General features: G+C 39.3%; 1 protein-coding gene across 5 annotated transcripts in view; it reads right to left on the bottom strand.

Annotated features, from left to right (window-relative positions):
- Window positions 1–20,186, bottom strand: part of camk2b2 (calcium/calmodulin-dependent protein kinase (CaM kinase) II beta 2) — a 65,786-nt gene that overhangs the window by 14,994 nt on the left and 30,606 nt on the right. Inside the window, exons 8-16 of one of the 5 annotated variants that reach the window (XM_082540311.1) lie at window positions 17,049–17,132; window positions 16,872–16,966; window positions 16,649–16,771; window positions 15,094–15,177; window positions 13,231–13,273; window positions 10,137–10,208; window positions 8,955–8,989; window positions 2,787–2,855; window positions 370–414 (exon numbers count right to left, since the gene is read on the bottom strand). In XM_082540311.1, the coding sequence (XP_082396437.1) occupies window positions 370–414; window positions 2,787–2,855; window positions 8,955–8,989; window positions 10,137–10,208; window positions 13,231–13,273; window positions 15,094–15,177; window positions 16,649–16,771; window positions 16,872–16,966; window positions 17,049–17,132 (650 nt within the window). Of the gene's footprint in view, window positions 1–369; window positions 415–2,786; window positions 2,856–8,954; window positions 8,993–10,136; window positions 10,209–13,230; window positions 13,274–15,093; window positions 15,178–16,648; window positions 16,772–16,871; window positions 16,967–17,048; window positions 17,133–20,186 lie in introns of all 5 variants that reach the window. The other 4 variants (XM_082540310.1, XM_082540312.1, XM_082540314.1 and 1 more) reach the window with 4 other exon arrangements.

Below are 20,186 nucleotides of genomic sequence, written 5' to 3' on the forward strand. Positions count from 1 at the left end.
AGACACACATTTCTTAGCCATTGTTACACATAGGTTGTACAGTGGTGGTATGGTGGTTACTCTGGTAGCACTCTAGTTGACATATGAAGATTGCTAAGCCAGTGGCAGAACCATTGAGCTCCACTGATCTAAACACAGTAGGGGACCATAAGACAAAGAAACACCTCACAGGACTCAAGCAACTCACACTCTCTCTGTCTCCCACATGCATAAATATACAAAGAGATGCGCACATTTATTAAAGAAACTTCAAAAACCCTGAAAAATACAGTTTAGCCCACATGGCTAGAGAAACAATGTAGGGACGACAATGACAAATGAAAACCAGTATAAGAAAATAATATGTGGACAAAAGGGAGGAGGATGTACCTTGATCCCATCTACTGGATTATGGATAACAGTAGTCTGAGGTTCCTGGAGGAAGAATGGAGAGAAAGAGAGGGGAGAAAACAGAAAGAAGTTGTGGAAACAAGTGAAGGTGTTTCATGATGGCAAAAAAAGGTTGAGAGACATAAGAGAAAGATAAGCACAGCGTAGGATGTGAGTAACACATGGAAAGATGGTAAAAATTCTGAATAGTACGTTAAAGATTGGAAAGAGTTCATGGTAAATGATGACCTTAAATTCCCAATAAATCCACAATTGTGAATGATAACTAAATTCTCTGTCGCATGCATTCTCTCCCTCATCAAAGTGATCACTTTAATCCCATTCATTTCATTATAATTTAAATAAATGCAGTTATTAATCTTGTATACAATAACTTTCAATGTATGGTAGTGTACTACATGTATGTGATTCTGCCACACATATACAGTAAGTGGTGTAGAAAATTTTAAAAGACTAAGTCAGGTTAACTTCATCATGGAAAGACCAAAACAATGCATCCCAAAGAATTTTATCTACCAAAGCTGTTTATAACTTATTGTTAGGTGCATTTATTGTCAAAAAGTAATTTTTGTAATTTAAGTTTACTGGTTAGTTCTGAGGTCATTCTTATTACATTAATGAGTTTGTTTACGATCAGTTTAGTTTCTTTTCTATTGGGTTCCCCTTGTGTCTTTGTCCTGTGTTCCTCTGTTTGTGTGTCCTTGTGTCTCGTCTCTCCTTCCTGTTTACATGTTTCCCTTGCTCTGTCATGTGTATCCATGTATGTTTTTCTTCAGCCCCTCATGTCTCACTCCCTCTCTCAAGTGTCCCTTCTAGCTCACTTGCTCGTGTTGTCACAGTGTACGTCTGGCTATGTTTCCTTTTTTATTTTGATAGTCCCGTGTTCCAGTGTGTTTTAGTTTCTCTTGTTTCCTGTTTTACTTTGAAGGTCTATGCCTTATGTGCAGTGAATCTAGTTTTAGTTCCCTCTGTCTCGTTAGCCCTAATCTCTCCCAGCTGTGTCTCCCTCCTGTTTCCCATTCCCTGATTACGCCTCTGTGTATATAAGCCCTGTGTTTTCCTTTGTTCCCTGTTGCGTTGTACCCTCAGATTTTGCCTGTGTGTTCCAGTTAGTGCTTTCATGGTTTGGTTTTTGTTCTTTGCCAGCAATAAATCTGTGGTTTCGAGTTGCAATTTTGTCTCCACGAGTCCTGCATTTGGGTCCTCATCCCTGCCTGCTCGCACACACAGCCTTAACAAGTTGACATAGGTACCATAAATGTCAACTTTTGTTTCAAATTGATGCAAATTTTAATCAGTTTTCTTCAGTTTTTGGTTGAAAAGTGCAACGTTTCACAGCCTCCTGGCTGTAAGCCTTTTAAAGTGGTTTTGATTGGAAGTGAGACCAGGTGCATTCTCCTAGTGTTTTTAGATTTTTAAACAATTACAGAGATGTGGACCATGCATTGGTTCCCCAGCGAGACTCTCAGTTCTACTGTCCTGGGGACATTAAAGTAGAACTGATGGAATGCAGAAACTTCTTGAGCTGTGACTGCAAGCATAAAAACAAAAATCTTCACTTGCCACCGGCTATATTTTCATCAACCATAGATGACTGCTTAACAGCAAATGCTCTGAAAATGGTCCAAATACATAGAAGCATATCATCTTGAAAGGATGATTTGCCAAATTTATGCCTGGAAAAGTTTTTGACTTGTATAGACCCATCCCAGAGGTTTGCAAATCAAGAAACAACCCAATACAAAGCTTCTTGATGTGTGGCTACAACCACAGCAACAAGGTTATTTTATTATGCATTAACCAGCCAGTTAAAAAAGAAAATAAAAACCCTAAATGGATCCATTAGTAGTTCTCAAGCGAGCACCCCAGTGGGTAGTGACTCTCACTGTTTCTTTTTGTGCCTTTTGGGTTATGTATGCTTGTATCTGGATCCTCCTAGGATCATGTTTTTACAGCAGCACATGCATGGACACCTTTACAAAGAATGAACACAAAGAATAATTCCAATAAGTACAACCTGTGTCAGTATTTGTTTTATTTTAAGGGGTTTGTTACTGGGATTGGACCTAACTGTACTCTCTTGGCAAGAAAGGGAAATGAGTTAAAAAGCAAAATTATTGAGCTGTTACTTTAAAAGTGATTGAAAACTTAGAATAACACACAAAATCATAGCAACAACCCATAGAGCTTTTCTTTTTTCTTTTTTTTTACCAAAACCATACACGTCTCCCCCTTTCTCAGTCTCTCTTTGACTGTCTCTCTCTCTCTCTCGTGCGCGCGCGCGCACACACACACACACACACACACACACACACACACACACACACACACACACACACACACACACACACAGCTAGAAATGTTTTGGACAGACAGAAACACATAGAGCTGCATACCAGTGCAGCAGAGGGGATGTTGCCTTTGGGACTGGTGACTATGCTGTTTCTCGTGCTGTTTGTTTGAGGCTGTGCAGGAAACAAAAAGTATTATATTAGTACTCAGTGACCATTCTGAGATGTGACTTTTGCTGGTAGTGAAGTGGGTGGTAACTGTGTAAAAGTATACAGTTAATAATAGCAGATGGCAGCAAAATTCTCCTAAGACAAAAGTAGTATCTAGAATCAAGAGTGTAGTCGTTCAACTATGGATCGAAAACAGTTTCCACAGTTTTTGTTTTTGCTACATTATTAATCAGGTAAAAAAGTTTTCAACAATCTTTCATGCTGACTCATTTCTCTATGCAGGAAAATCCAAACACCAATCACAGCATTTTTCTTTTTCATTACTGCCCACTGGCTGTGGATGTAATCTGGCAAATGGTAAATTAAATAAATAACAGCTGTTCAACTCCACAATATCTGTCAAACATGAAAAACAAGCATCTATTTTGACTCACTGCATTAGTATCTCTAATGTGTCTTCCTGACATTCAAATAGAGAAAATGAGGTAGAAACGTAACAGAGATGCAAAACTTATGAAACAAAACAAACACAGAAAACACAGCCAGCCACTAGTAACATGTTAAATGTACAGCAAAAAGACTCACAGGCATAACTTTTCTATTTCAATTACATCAGAAGAAACATGCAAAACCAGGAATTATTCACAGACTTCATGCTTGAATCACTGGAATTCTATATTTTCTGTTCATATTTTTCCACGGTACTGTTACTTGTAATTGATGTTGTGTTAGGCAAAAGGACAAGAAAAAAAGTCCATATGGAAATTCAGTGTGCTCAGGGGCTGAAGCTGATCTCACCCACTTTACCACTGTTGCCAAATACTAACAGCAACGTTTCGTAAAAATGCTAAAAATACTCTCAGCTATCAACTTGTGGAGTCAATGCTTTGCATACTATGCTGTTTAAAAAAAAGCCTAGTTGGTTGCAACATCCATGGTGCTTTTCTAGCTGATGGGGAAAATGGGGAAATCTGAAAAGCTTATATTCACATTTCTATCACTGAAAAAAGGGTGAACTTTGTTAAACACAACATAGTTATCTTTCAACAAATTTGTAATGTACTTATGAGAAAAGCATTAAGAGTGTTCTTGAATGCTATTATATTTTCTCACATTAACTATTGCATATCCTCGTATCCCAAGAGAGGGTTACAACACTAAAACAAATTAAGCACCTTTATAATCAAGTTTTTAGGAAACCAAGGTCTTTTCATTATTGTAATTCAGGTGTGCGACTCATTTTTAGAACTGCTCACATTATTGAACCCCCACCTCTAGAATACTTAAGCAGAACACATGACCAAAGCTTTGAGATCAACTCGAGGTTACTTTAAGGTTCATAAAGGAACTCTCCTTTCTCCCAATCTGCCTTTTTATTTAAAGCTCTAATGCCTCCAGAGGGACTCCTTTGTTCCCAGCCTCCTGAAGGCCTCTGCCTCTTTCATTACCAGCCCCTTGTAAAACCACCTTGAAGGTCTCTGTTTCTTTTGTCACCAGCCTGTTGAGGGTCACTGATGCTGGCTTCCAGCCACACTACCGGAGCATAGCCTTCTAGTCAGTCTCCACAACTGCTTCATCTCTGCCACTGGTCTCCAGGCTGGGTCTCAACCTCAGCATTGAACTTTGCTGGAAACTTATACACATAGACCAGTACCTACTCTTTGACTTGTACCACCCTCTGCAACAAAAGCTTGGAGTAATCAGTATCCTGTAACACCGGGCAGAAAACATTGCCTTTAAGCCAAAAGGGAAAGAAAAAGAACACATACATTAAGAAAGCTCTTAAAACATCCAACTTATCCCAACTGAGCTTTCAGTTTGAGTTTACAAATCAGCACAGATGCACAAAAAAGAAGGTCACAACACCAACTAGGAAGAAACAAAATGACAAACAGAACAAACAACATAGTATATGCTGTGCAGTGCAGTGAAGAGTGCTCAGACCTCTAGACTGGAGAAACCAAACAGCCACTCCATAAAAGCATGGCACAACACAGAAGAGCCACCTGGACAGGACAAGGCTCAGAATAATAACACATTTGCACTTAAAGTGCATGCAGTGCATTTAACTTAAACCTGAATAGATTGCTTACACAAACTTATATACAGGTAAATGGATTGGTTCTTATGGAGCACCTTTCTACTCTACTTGAGCACTGAAAGGGCTTTGTACAAAATTCCTCATTTATCATTCAATGGCTCATGGCTCACCAACCGGCTATAATAATAGTAGATATTAAGCAGAAAAAGGACACAGTGATAGACGTCGCTATACCAAGTGATAGCAACATCAGGCAGAAGGAACACTTAAAATACATTAATTTAAAGATATTGTAATTGTCAGGATGTCTTTTGCCCAGCAACTCACAAAATTGCTTGTTGTGAAGTTTACTGTTTATTTCTTTCCAAAGTTATAAGAAACAATTACCAAAAATAATACTGAACAGTACATGCAACCTTAAAATACTGTAAATATCTTGTCATTAGGGTTAGTTACGACACTTACGTGTGAAGCTTTAAAAAAAGCATATTTACAAAAAAAAGCTGGAAACAAAGAGGAGATGTGGAAGTTATAATGAGAGATAGTGCCTGTGCCAATGCCAGAATGCTAAAATAGCTCCATGGTTGTTTATGTACATTTTACATCATGGTCCAGCAAAGGACAAGCTGTGGTTGTGTAATGATAGATTAATCATCTGGTGGGAAATAATCTGAGATTACCAATCTAAACCCCTAAGAAGGGAGAGGAGGGGTTGTGCGGAGGATGAAAAAGGGAAGAGAAGCTGAAGGAAAATGAAGAAATGTAGGATATGAAGAGTGACATAAGGAAACAGGTCAGGAGGAATGGAAGAAGAAGGGCTTCTGTCTGATGCTTCGTTGTCGGTGGCAACACTTTCCTATTTGTTAGTGATCTATTAAATTGCAGTGATTTTTTTCCAATCAGAACCACTGTACGATTCAAGTGTTTTAGGCACTTGTGACAGATCTTTAAAATACATTGTGCATGAAGAAAATCATTATGTTTTGCTACACATAAATACAGAATTGCTCTGCCACATTGGACAGGGGAAGCTTCCCATCCAAGCACATGCAAGTCAGTTGACACAGAGATCTATCGAAATCAAAAACATAACTGCTAAATGTTGTACTTATTTTTAAATGTATTCATTTGTTACAAATTCAAGACATATATTCCAGTTATCAGACACTTAAATAAAAAATGTGGATTTTGATACCAAATTTTTATGATGTTGTGTGAAATTTAAAAACTGACAAAGTTACTCCATCATCTAAGCAAGTTTTCTTTCTGTGTGATAGAGATACATCTCACAAGAAAGCACATTATACATGTTTCTCTAAGTCATCGGGCGATCGTGGCTCAAGTGTTGGGAGTTCGCCTTGTAATCGGAAGGTTGCTGGTTCGAGCCCCGGCTTGGATAGTCTCGGTCATTGTGTCCTTGGGCAAGACACTTCACCCGTTGTCTACTGGTGGTGGTCAGAGGGCCCGGTGGCACCAGTGTCCTGTCAGTGCGTCCCAGGGTGGCTGTGGCTACAATGTAGCTTGCCATCACCAGTGTATGAATGGGTGCATGACTGGATGTGTAAAGTGCTTTGGGGTCCTTAGGGACTAGTAAAGCGCTATACAAATACAGACCATTTACCATTATCATTCAAAGGCATAGCTGATTCCTAGGTGACCCAGAGTTTGAGTTTTTTTTGTCTGGACTTGTACTTTTTGTAAGGAGGAGATAATATCTGCTGATATTTTATATCGACAAAGCATTTAATTTAACAAGACATTATCCTCTGTTATTTTGGTACAAACAAACAAAGAAAAATAAATAAATAAATAAAGTTAAACTATGAGCTGTGTGAGACACATTATAGGGTAATTACACTACAAATTTCACCCTACTTAAATAAAATCAGATCTATTTGGTTGAATAACTGAGTGTATCCAGCATTTATCAAAAGTATGAGGAGGTACAGGAGGAGGAGCTGTCATGGATGACCAAGCCGCTGCATGGAAAGTACCATCGACAAATAAAAGAAGTAGATGATATCAAGACATCCTACCAGTGACTAGAAAAGGCCAGTTTAAAGGAGTTTGAGTTTGTCTTGGTTTGGTCTTGTTCATTCTTTAGGGAATTATGCAATTCTTGTATTCAGTTTGCGTGCCCTGGTACTAGTCCTTAGTTCATTGAATTTTGTTCCCTTGCGTGCTCTGTTTGCCTTAGTTTATGTGTCCTCTGTGTGTCCTCCCCAGCACCCCCTGTGTGTAGTCAGTTGTATCTGGTTGCAAATGTAAAGTTTTTGTCTCTGTCTTGCCTCCATGTTTCTCTTGCCCTCTCTCTCTGTCCCGCACTCTAGCTCTCTCACTCATTCTCTGTATTTAGTCAGTTTGATCTCAGTGTTTGTTTTCTCTGTCTTCCTGTGTCTGGTCCATCTGTTTTCTGTTTTATCCTGACAGTCAGTTGTCCTGTGCGCATCGTTGCATGCCTCACATGCTGATATGACACTCTGATCATGGCAGTACAGCAACAGGCCCTAAGCACCAGATGCACAACCAGGTCGCTGGGACAGTGTACAGGAACATCTGTGCCACATACAGACTAGCAGTCTGCCCGTCGTAATGAGAGACACCACCAAAGGTGGAAACAACAGCACTGAGATCTTGTGGGACTTTGGGTTCCAGACAGAAAAGCACCTGTTTGCCAACCAACAACACATAGTGGTAGCTGACAAGGAACAAAAGACAGCAACATGAGGAAGAAGGAGTATCCGAAAACAGAGGAATATCAGGGGCTGAAGGAACAGCTGGAGCAGACGTGGAAAGTAAACTACAAAGTGGTCCCAGTGGTAATATGAACACTAGGAACTGCAACCCCAAAACTGGAAGAATGGCTCCAGCAGATTCCAGGAACAACATCAGAGGTCGCTGTGCAGAAGTGTGACCTAAACTGACCACTCACAGTTTACTACAAGCCTCATTTACCCATTCACACACACACACAATGGATACTGGGGGCAAAGTGGAGTTCTTGCCAGGTGCACTTCAACATTAACAGTGGTGGAGCTGCATAGTGAACCACCAACCGTATGACTGCGAATAACCCAACCTACCTGCTGAGCCACAGCTGTGTTTAAGTGCATTACATGTGACTGTGTCTATATTCTGAGTGCTTCATGCATTCAAAATGAATGGTGCCTTCACAGATATCCACTTTATCTATGTCATGTGTATTAATGCACTCCTATACATTAGAGATACTGGCTTTTAAACTTAAAACAAGCTGGATCATCCCTCTGCTCTAGCACAGTGGATGTGCTAACCATAATTTTCTTAAAGAATTTTACATTTTGACTGTTGGCACATTAAAATTTTAACTTGCTTTATCAGCAATGAACTATATTTACTGACAACGGTTTTCAGATTTCCACATACTTTCCAATAGCCAAAAGTGCATTCTTAATGCAGGGTCATTTAAGGTTGTGAATATCACAGCCATTTTATACTGGGTTTTCAGCCTTGTTCCTTGCATTTGCTTTTGAATAGTAATAATACAGTCACCAAATTCTTTGTGAGAAACCTGTTCTTAAATGGTTGAACCCCTCATCATCATTATGATCATTCTGAAGGTCTGACACTCAGTAGGGTGTTTGTGTTTTTACGTTTAATCATTATATTGGCCCATTGTCAGTTAAACTAAAAAAGTTGTTGGATGTTCCACCAATTCCATCTTTTTTAATATGTTTCCTGACATGTTTTTTGGAATCCAATTTAAAACAACTTTGGATACCTTCCCAAACATGTCTTCCCCTGTTTTAATATTTCTAATTAAATTAAAAGGATAATGTGAAAGGATAATAGAAAAGCCTAGGAAAGAAAACAATATAGCCATCACAGACACCCAAAAACAATATCTTCCAAAAAATTAAAGTGAACGCAATCGTGCTTTAAAAAGATCACCCCGAATAGTTTGCATCTGCCTTTGACCAAAACATTTACGGATTAATAAAAGTAGTAGAAGTATGGAAGGACAGCCATGAATATAAAGAGGAAATGCTGCAGATGAAAATGAAGAGGATGACCTAGCTTACCTTGACATCAGCCTTCTTGTTGAGGAGACTCTTGGCTGCTGCAGAGAGGCAGAACGACACACCCTCAGATGGTAGAGTACACATTATTTACCTTCAGATGACGACTTTGTAATCTGCTCACACAAATGCAGATCCACATCCGCGGTCATTCATGCATGCATGCAGGCACTGGCTTAAAAGAAAAAAAAATCACCTGCTTGTCAAAGTGCACAAATAAATGTGAAGAGTTACAATGCCTATCCTCCCATCCACTACCACTAGGAGGAGGGGGGAAAGGAATTTACCCCTCCCTCTGAAAAAATGGAAAATTCTTTCCCTGCGTCTTAAAAAGCAAATGAATAAAATGTGCAAAAACTCACACATATATTAAAAAGAATTCTCCATCCTGCTAGCACTTCCTGACCCTGATCCATTGCCCAAAGCATTAGATAAGCAGAGGGCATCAAACACGAGGGAGGGGGGAGAAGTCAAACTAATTCTCTGTATAATCCAAATACACTCTCTCGCACCGTTGCACGCACAGGCATAGATAGAAGGGGGATTAGGAGCGAAAGCATGAGGGAAGAGGAACAGAGATGCAGGTATATGATAATGGGTTTGTTAATCTGAAGAGTAGGCTGGATTAATTCACAGAGTTCACTGATGGGCAGGAATTAGTCTGGGATGATGTGGAAAAAATAAAGTATGTGTTTTGCTGCTTAAATGCTGATAAAAAAAGGAAGAAACAGCTTAAAAACACTCCAGTTCTGCTGACATTAATCTTTTATCATGTTGGAGCTCTGAGTGGATGTGTGATCCCCAACCTAAAAGCAGCACTGAACAGTTACTGCACTCCACATTTAAAATGTGATAACTAAACTCCCACTTATACACCACAGTGCATGCTATTTGTCTGTACAAGGAAAGAAAAGTCTGTAATACTCTTCCCTTCAGATGAGAAATGAGATTGCTTACCTTGGCAAAAAGTTAAAGAAGCAATAAGGGTGAGGAAGAGGAGAGAAAGATTTAGGAAGAGAGATTAAAACAAGCTGAGGGATAGAGCTAAAGGAGTGTGTGATGTTGTGACCCTGGGAGATTTCCGTTTAATCACATCTGCTCCTGCCTCAATGAGGGGAAAGGATGTAAAGTTTTAAAAGCTGCAGGGAGAAAATGCTAAAAGATGTGCTTGCGAGATGTGTTTACCTTGTTCCACGATGCCAGCTGTGGTTCCTGCTACAGCGCTGACAGCAGCAGGGGCCGTAGTCTGACGGCCCACTGAAAAATACAGAGTATCATTAACAGTACCAGTCAAAACTTTAATACTACTATGTGAATGGATCAAAACTAAAAAATAACACGTATGGGTTTGTGTAGAAAGAAAGGATAACCAAAACGACTTTATATATGGGTGATATTGTATTTTAATGCCAAATCTGTTTCAAGAACAGCTTTGAATATTCTTCAGTCTTCAACTAGCTTCATGAGATCATCCCCTGAGTTTAAGCAACAACCTTGAAGAAATTCCCAATTGCTGATCACTTGTTGGCTGTTTTTCCTTCAATCTGTGCTCTAATTTATCATAATCTCACTTGACTGTCGGTCAGGCATTGTGGAAGTCAGATCATCTGATACAGCCCTCCATTATCCTTGTTATTGTTCACACAGCTCCCACGGGGCGTCTTGGTGTGACTTTACTCATGGTGCTCATGGTGCTACTGAAAAAAATGATGTTCGTTCTATCCATAAACAAGAGGGGATGTTGTGTTACTGCAGGATGTTATGGTACTTATGCCAGCCACGAATCTGTCTACAGACTGGAGAAATTGCATTGCTTCATATGGCCACTTGAGGCTGACTTCAAAAGTGAGCCAATCCCCACAGACTTCCATGTTATAATGTCCAACTTTACAAGATAAATGAACATATTTGCAGGCTATTATAAAAATAATTATGTCTCCCCATTTCATAAGAACTGTATGTAAACAGCTTATTCTACTAGTGATTCTTGTTTTGAGTATCTGGTGCCCCAGGAAAGGACTTTGGAAATGTCAACAGGAAGCACCAGAAGATAACCGTTGCCCAACCATTGTGAACTTAGGAACCGGAATTCAAATTTTTGGCTCTTTTTTTTTCTACTCATTTTTGTCATGTTGGATTATAGTCTCAAATGAGCTGGAGGCCTTTGTACTGAGTCACAGCTTCCCCATTTGAACTTTACTGGGCACAGGATAGAGCGGATCTCTTTCCTGATCAGTGCATACCCCTTCTCCTTACTCTCATTCCTCTCAACACTTGTACAAGAAATCAACATTAGCATAGAATAGGTTAGTTAAATTAGGATAAAAGTCTGGTGAATTCATCAAGTGACTGTTACTATTTGATTAAACTTTTGCCAGTTCTTTTCCTGGCCACTAAAGAATAACCTGGTTAAATTTGCCATGTGCATGGACCATAGTGAAGAGCTGCTGTTAACAGGCAGAATCTCATAATTGACCTGCAGGGCTACTCAAAGTATTTCATCAGTAGATAGCAGGATCGACATCCAGAGGTTATCAGTTAGAACCAGGTGAATTTTCTCAACTCCGGCTCGGTAGTCTGGCATTACATGTTGGTCAATATCCTTTGGAATCAGAAGCTTTGATCCTTTAAATGAAGAGCCAGTCCACAACACTATAGGGATAACTGGTACAAATATAACTCAAAGAGTCTACAAACCCATATGATGTTGTCATGCCAGATGAACCATGACATTGTGACATTACCCATTGGTTAGTGAAGTGCTACTGCAAAGCCTCAAGCTGAGCTATCTTGGTCTTATGCAACTGGATGTGACATTCAATACGGTTATCTGACAGAGAAACAGAAGGACACTGCTTGCTCACAGACTAGTCACTTGTCAATTGCATGGTAAAAAAAACTGTTTTATCCTTCTTTTTAACTCTAATGGTGATATAATTAAGAAAATAAGCATTGTAGTGAATTCAATAAGATTTAAATGTAGCTAAATGGACTGATTCTTATATAGCGCTTTTCTACTCTCCCGGAGTACTCAAAGCGCTCTATACAACACGCCACATTCACCCAGTCACACCCATTCTCACTAGCACTACCTCTATACTGAGGGCTTTCTAACTACACTCACACACATTCATACTCCGATGGATGCATCTTGGGGTTAGTATCTTGCCCAAGGATACTTGGCATGCAGACTGGAGGAGCCTGGGATCGCACCTCCAACCTTCCGATCAGTAGGTGACCTGCTCTACCTCCTGAGCTACAGCCACCCCACTGCTATTGTGGGGTGGCTGTAGCTATTGATACCATAGAGTCATCAGGAAAGTATTTACAGCCACAGATTAAGGGGTGGGAAGAATAGGTGTTTAAAGCATGTCCACATTACCTCCACCATGTTTTTATATAGTCTGATTTGAAATAAATCATTTTTACCTTACCTTAGGTTGCTGTCTGTTCATTAGAACTAAAGCTAAAAAAATGTTACCTGATAGAAAGCAAGAAAAATACAAAAACACCAAAGTTCACTGCTGAGACTTTTTTTCAGGTGTTGAAAGTATTCAACAGGATTCATCGACCTACTTGTGCAGGTTGATGAACACTGTTTGTAATTAATTTGCTTGCAATTTGATGAGCTCCAGAAAATGCACTTTGTAGCACTAGAAATAAACTATTGTGTTAAGAGTTCTAATTTTGTATGTTTGGGGAAAATGTAAAAATAAATATTGGTATATCAGTTGTTCTTAGTTTTATAGTTTTTTTTTAATATACAGGAGGGCTTACGATGTTAAATTTGTTAAATGGTTCTAGTCCTACCAACTGTAAGTCAAAATGTGATTGGTTAAAAAAAAGAATTATAGTTTTTAGCCAGTAATCCTTTCATTTTAATGGAAATCTGATACACAACAAATACAAAACATGTTGCAAAAAATATTTGGCTTTCTCTAGATTTGCTAGTCAAGCAAATCGGGTCAGGCCAGTCAGTGTTCATTTCATTTTCTTAACACTACTATTAGCCTCTTTATGGATTTCAGTGACTTAGCTTTTGTCATTTATCATAAAAGAACAAAGTGACAAATAAACAAGATTTAGTTATATGTGACACTGACACAATATAAGTACAGCTATGTTGGGTGAGCTTTTAAATAAGACAAATCTCTACCATAGCATCTCCCATGAGCCTGTTATGTGTTAATGTGTGTTTTGTGTGTGTCTGTGTGTGTGTAGATGTAAATTTTTGTCACCTCTCCTCATCACCTCTGTCTTTTTAAAGAGCAACACTCACCAGAGAAGTTCCTGGAGACAAGCATGGTAGTAAGAATGGCACCCTGATGAGGAAGAACACAGAAAAGCATTATAAGAATCCACCCTGAAACCTATTTAATATGCTGGTGTCGTGAATTAACTTTTAACCTGTATGTTAAGGATTAATAAATTAACACAAACAGAAGCAGAGCAAATCAGGATGAAGGTTTCACACTCTCCAGTGCAAATGTTCCCCTGTCTAACCTCACAATACAAGAAAAGAAGAAAATCTCTGAGCAAAGACCATAACATCACCATGTTACCAGGCTACAAGGGCAGGTGCACTGTTGTTCAAAACACAATGGATTATCACACGAAAATTAGTACGCTGACACTATACCAATACCTATGAAGCCTTAAAACGAGACCCCACAAGCAAATACAAAAAGAACGTCATGAGTTGCTTACAAGAACTGGAAAAGGATGAAGTTATTGACTGTCCTACTTACCATCGGCTACACCGAGGGGAAGTTATACCCTGTATTTAAAGAGTTCCAAAGATCCACAAAGAAGGGGTCTCACTCAGACCCAGTGTTATCAGTATAAACTCAGCCACGTACAACATTTCCAAACACCTATCCACCATGCTAGCACCCGTTGTTGGAACACCCCCAATCACATCGAAAACTCCACTGACTTCACCAACAAGGACCAAAAACTTGATCCAGATGAAACCATAGTGTCTTTTATTGCGGTCTCTCTCTTTACTTGCATACCTACAATTGAGGCAGTGGAAACTCTCAGAAAACAACTACAACAAGACAGCTCCTTGGAAAACAGAACAAGCTTCACCCCAGATCAGATTTGCACACTGTTAGACTGCTTTACCACCACATATTTTAGCCAGCCTTTCCATGGAGGAAGTGGAAAGCACCAGGACAGCACCTAGCCACTGGTACACATAAACTGATGACATCTGGGTCAAAATCTAAATCCAAGAATTACAATCCTTCACTGCTCTCTTCAACTTAGTGGATAGAAACATAAAGTTCACCAAGGAAGACAAAAAGGATAGCATTGTGTTTGGTGGCTAATCGAAGCCTTACATCACTCCCACACTGTCAAGCTTATTGCGACATTTGTGATCTAATCTTCAGGCCAAGCAGCCTCCACTCCGCGTACTTTAAATCTCACTGCTCATCCATCATTTGCCCTTCCAGGTGCCTTCTAGCAACCCACACCCTCCACATCTCCGCCTTACCCAAGTCATTCAGTGACTCATCAGAGTCTAATCTCCAAATAACATAATTGTATTCTGTATATCAATAAATCATGTTCAATTGTTTCTAATGATATCTCCGAATTGAACTGCCTTTGTCTATATTGGAAACATTTAGGAAAAGATACTGGTACATGTTGAGTCTAAATATCACGCAACGGTTTCCAAATAATATGTCGCGTTTGACCACTGAGCTCACGTTTAAATTTCATATTTGCCTTTTTTTGTTGACCCTAAGTTTTGCCAAGAGAAATAGACTGAGCGGCCTATTAACAAATATCCTATAGTATACTATTATATAATAAGCTCAAGTTATTAATGTCCAGTTATTTAAAAATCAATACCTATTATCCATTACCTACTCCTACATAATGTCTGTGTGATAACAGTAAGCATCCCCCATGCCTCCCTTATCATTTTACTGCACTACAAACTTCTTAAGCTGTGTTTAAAAAGGAAGACTACAGCAGGGAAGGGCAAATTGTTTTTATAGCTACTGTAGCTCCTTTTAAAAAATCTGAAATCAGTTCAAAACTGGTAGACATTAAGCTAGAGTAAGGGTTTCCTCCTTTCTCCTGAAATCAGAGATACAACTTCTTTTTGAACCATCAAATATTTTCACACCTTGAGTTTCCTCCTGGCATTAAATTTCTTCAGGCACTCGACGGTCTCCTGTCTGTGCATCATTGAGGCCACCGTTGAGCGTTGCTGTGGGGAGACAGAGAAAGAGATGCTGAAAATAAAATGTTACAAGAGCAGCTGTGACAGTGATAGGTTTATGTGGGCAGGAGCTGCCAGTGAGATTCTGCATTGGTGAAATGTGTTAATTCTGAGGCCCCTTAGGTAACACAATTTCAGCAAAACTTCAGGATAAAGAGATTCAACTTGGCTTTACAGTATCCGCACAATACATTCTGTTTCCTTACAGAGATAATGATATGTTGTTATGTTAAGGATTTAGATCTTTGACTTAGCTAGTGATTTTGTTGGGTTTTTGGGCCAATTTCTCTCAAATTTTACATTAGTCATTCTTACTAACTATTCCTGCAAACATCACAGGTACTGGGTTTATGACTTAAACTGATGAAGACAGTCAAGAAAAATATTGTTTTACAAATTATAAATGGAAAATACTGTAAATGTAACTTTTTTTTCTTGTTGCTATGATCATATTTTTAAAGATATTGTGCCAAAGTTTTATTGCATAAACTGGCAAAAGTTCACTTAAAACTCCAGTGAATACAATTGCCTAAAGGAATATTTTTCTTTTCCAATGAAAGACAAGTGTTACAGATGGACGTATGACTGTAACTAGTGTTCAGTCTAATGGTTATGTATGAAATGTACATTCTAATTAGATATATGAGAAGTAAAAATTAACTTTGTAAAATAATTAAATTGATCAAATAATACATTTGACATAAACTAGTTTTAAACTGAAAAGTACTGAATTCATTGAATTAAACTGACATTTTTATACCCCAAAAAATTACCAACAAAACATGGTAGCACCAAAGCTCATTTAGATAGCAACTGTGTTTCTGATTATTTTATTACAGTCAAAACAAGTCATTTAATTCATTTAACTGTATTTTCCTTCTGAATCTTGTATCAAAAAACACGTTTATCAAAACGTACTTTTCCTGGAAGAAAAGTGTTCCATTGGGCTCAAGCTTGTGTTTTTAGTTCAGAATCCAGAGTCTCTTGAATTGTTACATTAATCAAAGGCCCTTGTAAGATGGCATTTATTTACAGAGCATCAAGCTGTGATTTATTGCCAAACAAATTGAACATTTCAATGTATTTTTGTTATACACACTAACACACTGTTTAAGATGTCAATTTACTCTATTTTAAACACAATTGTAATTTTCTAGACTTCTTTGGAGAGTCTAGAGATTTCTGCAGGAATTTAACTTATCATGTGGAACTCAGTTCTTGGTTGCTGAAGGTTAATAGGTTGAACTTTTGCCTGTCTATGGAAAAAACCATATTCAAGATAAGCTGACATGTCAGCACATATTTGCACATGTCATATTTGGCAGTTTTAAGCACATGTTCTCATAGTTGCTGAGAGAGGATTTGCAAATTACAAATTGCTTGATAGTCAAATCAGGAGCTGTGAAATATTGTTTCCTGTCAGTTTTAATAGGATGCTGGATGTGTATATGCTACTTACACAGACCCATGGGTGCTTCAGAGCCTCCTGGGCAGTGATTCTCTTGGCTGGATTAATAGTAAGCATCTGGTTGATCAGATTTTTAGCCTCGGGAGTCACTGTGTCCCACTCTGGGGAGGGAAACTAAACCAAACGCACACCTAAGCATGCCCACATATACAATAAAAATATGTACCACATCTTATTTAACTTAAAGAGAAACAGAGATGAGAAGCTGACTAACATCATATGCTCCAGCTTTGATCTGTTGGTAGAGTTTGTGTTGGTCCTCGTCCCAGAACGGAGGGTACCCAACCAAAAGGATGTAGAGGATCACACCTACACACATAAACAGCCATTGTTTGAGTGCCAAGAACAAAATTGGCAGAGGTGGTGCTGAAAATAGAAAAAAAACACCTACCACATGCCCAGATGTCTACAGGTTTACCATATGCTTCTTTCCTCAGCACTTCTGGAGACAAGTAGCCGGGAGTACCCGCAAAGCCTACACACGAAAACAAAAAGCAACACAAATGAAGGCCCTGTTTCTTGGCGAAAGTACAGAAAAGAATGCATTTTAACCCTCTCAAGGCAGGCGTTGCAGATTTGCAACAGTTAAAAACTAACAACCTGATTACCCCACATACATATTTTATGAGGTTTTTTTTACTCAGAAGTACCACTGCAGGACTTGGTTGTGCATTAGCAACAAAAAGTTTAATTTGAGCCTGAGAGGGTTAAAAGGTTCTGCTCCTATGCTTTAGATAACCTCTTATTTTGGTGCTTAACTTTTATAGTTTGATTTGTCTTTTGTGATACCTTTAAAAGGTGGTGGAGCAGCTGTGGTTCAAATGGGTTGTCTACCAATCAGAACGTCAGGGGAAACGTTATCCCTGGGCTGAACTCCAAGTTACGGCCAGTCAAGTGGTATCAATTCCTTTGTACTACAGGAACTGCATGCATACTCTGTCAACAGGAGGCTGGACATTATTGTTCATCAGGAGGAATCAAGGACCCACTGCACCAGCACAGGATCTGCCAATTGGTTGAAGGATCCCAATATCTTCTGGCAGTCAGTGTCGCATTGCCTAGCTTATAGTGGACTGTGTATCGCTCCATGGATATGTTTTTCCACACCATAATTGACACACCAACACAACAGCCATGCTAAATGATCTTACAGGCAGCATAACATTCTCCATAGCTTCTTTCACGTCTGTCATGTGCTCAAGATGAATCTGCTCTCATCTCTGAAAAGCGTAGGGTGGCAGTGGTGAACTTGCCAATTTGGATATTCTATGATGAATGCCATTTGGGCTCCACAATACTGGGCAGTGATCATAGGGCTCACTAGAGGATGCTGACACCTCAGGTCACCCTCAAATCAAATTATTATATTATATAGCGCCAAATTAAAAAAAAACAAAAACAAAACAGCTGCCTCAAGCCGTTTTTATATTAAAAGGTAAAGATCCTACAATAATACAAGTCTGTTTCTGATTATTTGGTCAGAGACATTCACACCAGTGGCTTGCTTGAGATCATTTTGTAGGGTTCTGGCAGTGGCCATACTGTTTCTTCCAGCACAAAGGACACGCATGCCACTTAAGGACCTTCTATGGTCCTGTCCAGCTTTCCTAGAGTAACTGCTTGGAAATTCTGGAATTTCCTCCATGCACTTACCACTGGAATGGGAGACACAGCAAACGTTCTGTCAATGGCATGTATTGATGTGCCATCCTGAAGGAGTTCGACTACATGTACAACCTCTGTAGGGTCCAAGTGTTGCATCAGTACAGGGAGTGCAGAATTATTAGGCAAATGAGTATTTTGTCCATCCTGTTCATGCATGTTGTCTTACTCCAAGCTGTATAGGCTCGAAAGCCTACTACCAATTAAGCATATTAGGTGATGTGCATCTCTGTAATGAGAAGGGGTGTGGTCTAATGACATCAACACCCTATATCAGGTGTGCATAATTATTAGGCAACATCCTTTCCTTTGGCAAAATGGGTCAAAAGAAGGATTTGACAGGCTCAGAAAAGTCAAAAATAGTGAGATATCTTGCAGAGGGATGCAGCAGTCTCAAAATTGCAAAGCTTCTGAAGCGTGATCATCGAACAATCAAGCGTTTCATTCAAAATAGTCAACAGGGTCGCAAGAAGCGTGTGGAAAAACCAAGGCGCAAAATAACTGCCCATGAACTGAGAAAAGTCAAGCGTGCAGCTGCCAAGATGCCACTTGCCACCAGTTTGGCCATATTTCAGAGCTGCAACATCACTGGAGTGCCCAAAAGCACAAGGTGTGCAATACTCAGAGACATGGCCAAGGTAAGAAAGGCTGAAAGACGACCACCACTGAACAAGACACACAAGCTGAAACGTCAAGACTGGGCCAAGAAATATCTCAAGACTGGTTTTTCTAAGGTTTTATGGACTGATGAAATGAGAGTGAGTCTTGATGGGCCAGATGGATGGGCCCGTGGCTGGATTGGTAAAGGGCAGAGAGCTCCAGTCCGACTCAGACACCAGCAAGGTGGAGGTGCAGTACTGGTTTGGGCTGGTATCATCAAAGATGAGCTTGTGGGGCCTTTTCGGGTTGAGGATGGAGTCAAGCTCAACTCCCAGTCCTACTGCCAGTTTCTGGAAGACACCTTCTTCAAGCAGTGGTACAGGAAGAAGTCTGCATCCTTCAAGAAAAACATGATTTTCATGCAGGACAATGCTCCATCACACGCGTCCAAGTACTCCACAGCGTGGCTGGCAAGAAAGGGTATAAAAGAAGAAAAACTAATGACATGGCCTCCTTGTTCACCTGATCTGAACCCCATTGAGAACCTGTGGTCCATCATCAAATGTGAGATTTACAAGGAGGGAAAACAGTACACCTCTCTGAACAGTGTCTGGGAGGCTGTGGTTGATGGTGAACAGATCAAAACACTGACAGAATCCATGGATGGCAGGCTTTTGAGTGTCCTTGCAAAGAAAGGTGGCTATATTGGTCGCTGATTTGTTTTTGTTTTGTTTTTGAATGTCAGAAACGTATATTTGTGAATGTGGAGATGTTATATTGGTTTCACTGGTGAAAATAAATAATTGAAATGGGTATATATTTGTTTTTTGTTAAGTTGCCTAATAATTATGCACAGTAATAGTCACCTGCACACACAGATATCCCCTTAAAATAGCTAAAACTAAAAACAAACTAAAAACTACTTCCAAAAACATTCAGCTTTGATATTAATGAGTTTTTTGGGTTCATTGAGAACATGGTTGTTGTTCAATAATAAAATTATTCCTCAAAAATACACTTGCTTAATAATTCTGCACTCCCTTTATTGAGACTGACCTTAGTCAAAAGTGTTGAAAAAACAATGAGAAAACCCAAAGAAGGACAAATATCTGTGGCTTCAACTTGTATAACCCTTTGTGTTTTGGGGGTTGTCTTATCTTTTAGATAATCTCTTATTTAGAATTAGATCATCTTTGTCTTCTAAATGCCTCCTTAATTTTTTGAGCATGAAACTTTGTCTGTAGCATTCTTTCTAATTGTACATATG

The sequence above is a fragment of the Aulonocara stuartgranti genome (assembly GCF_965226115.1).
Source record: "Aulonocara stuartgranti genome assembly, chromosome: 7".
In the NCBI taxonomy this organism is placed as follows: domain Eukaryota; kingdom Metazoa; phylum Chordata; class Actinopteri; order Cichliformes; family Cichlidae; genus Aulonocara; species Aulonocara stuartgranti.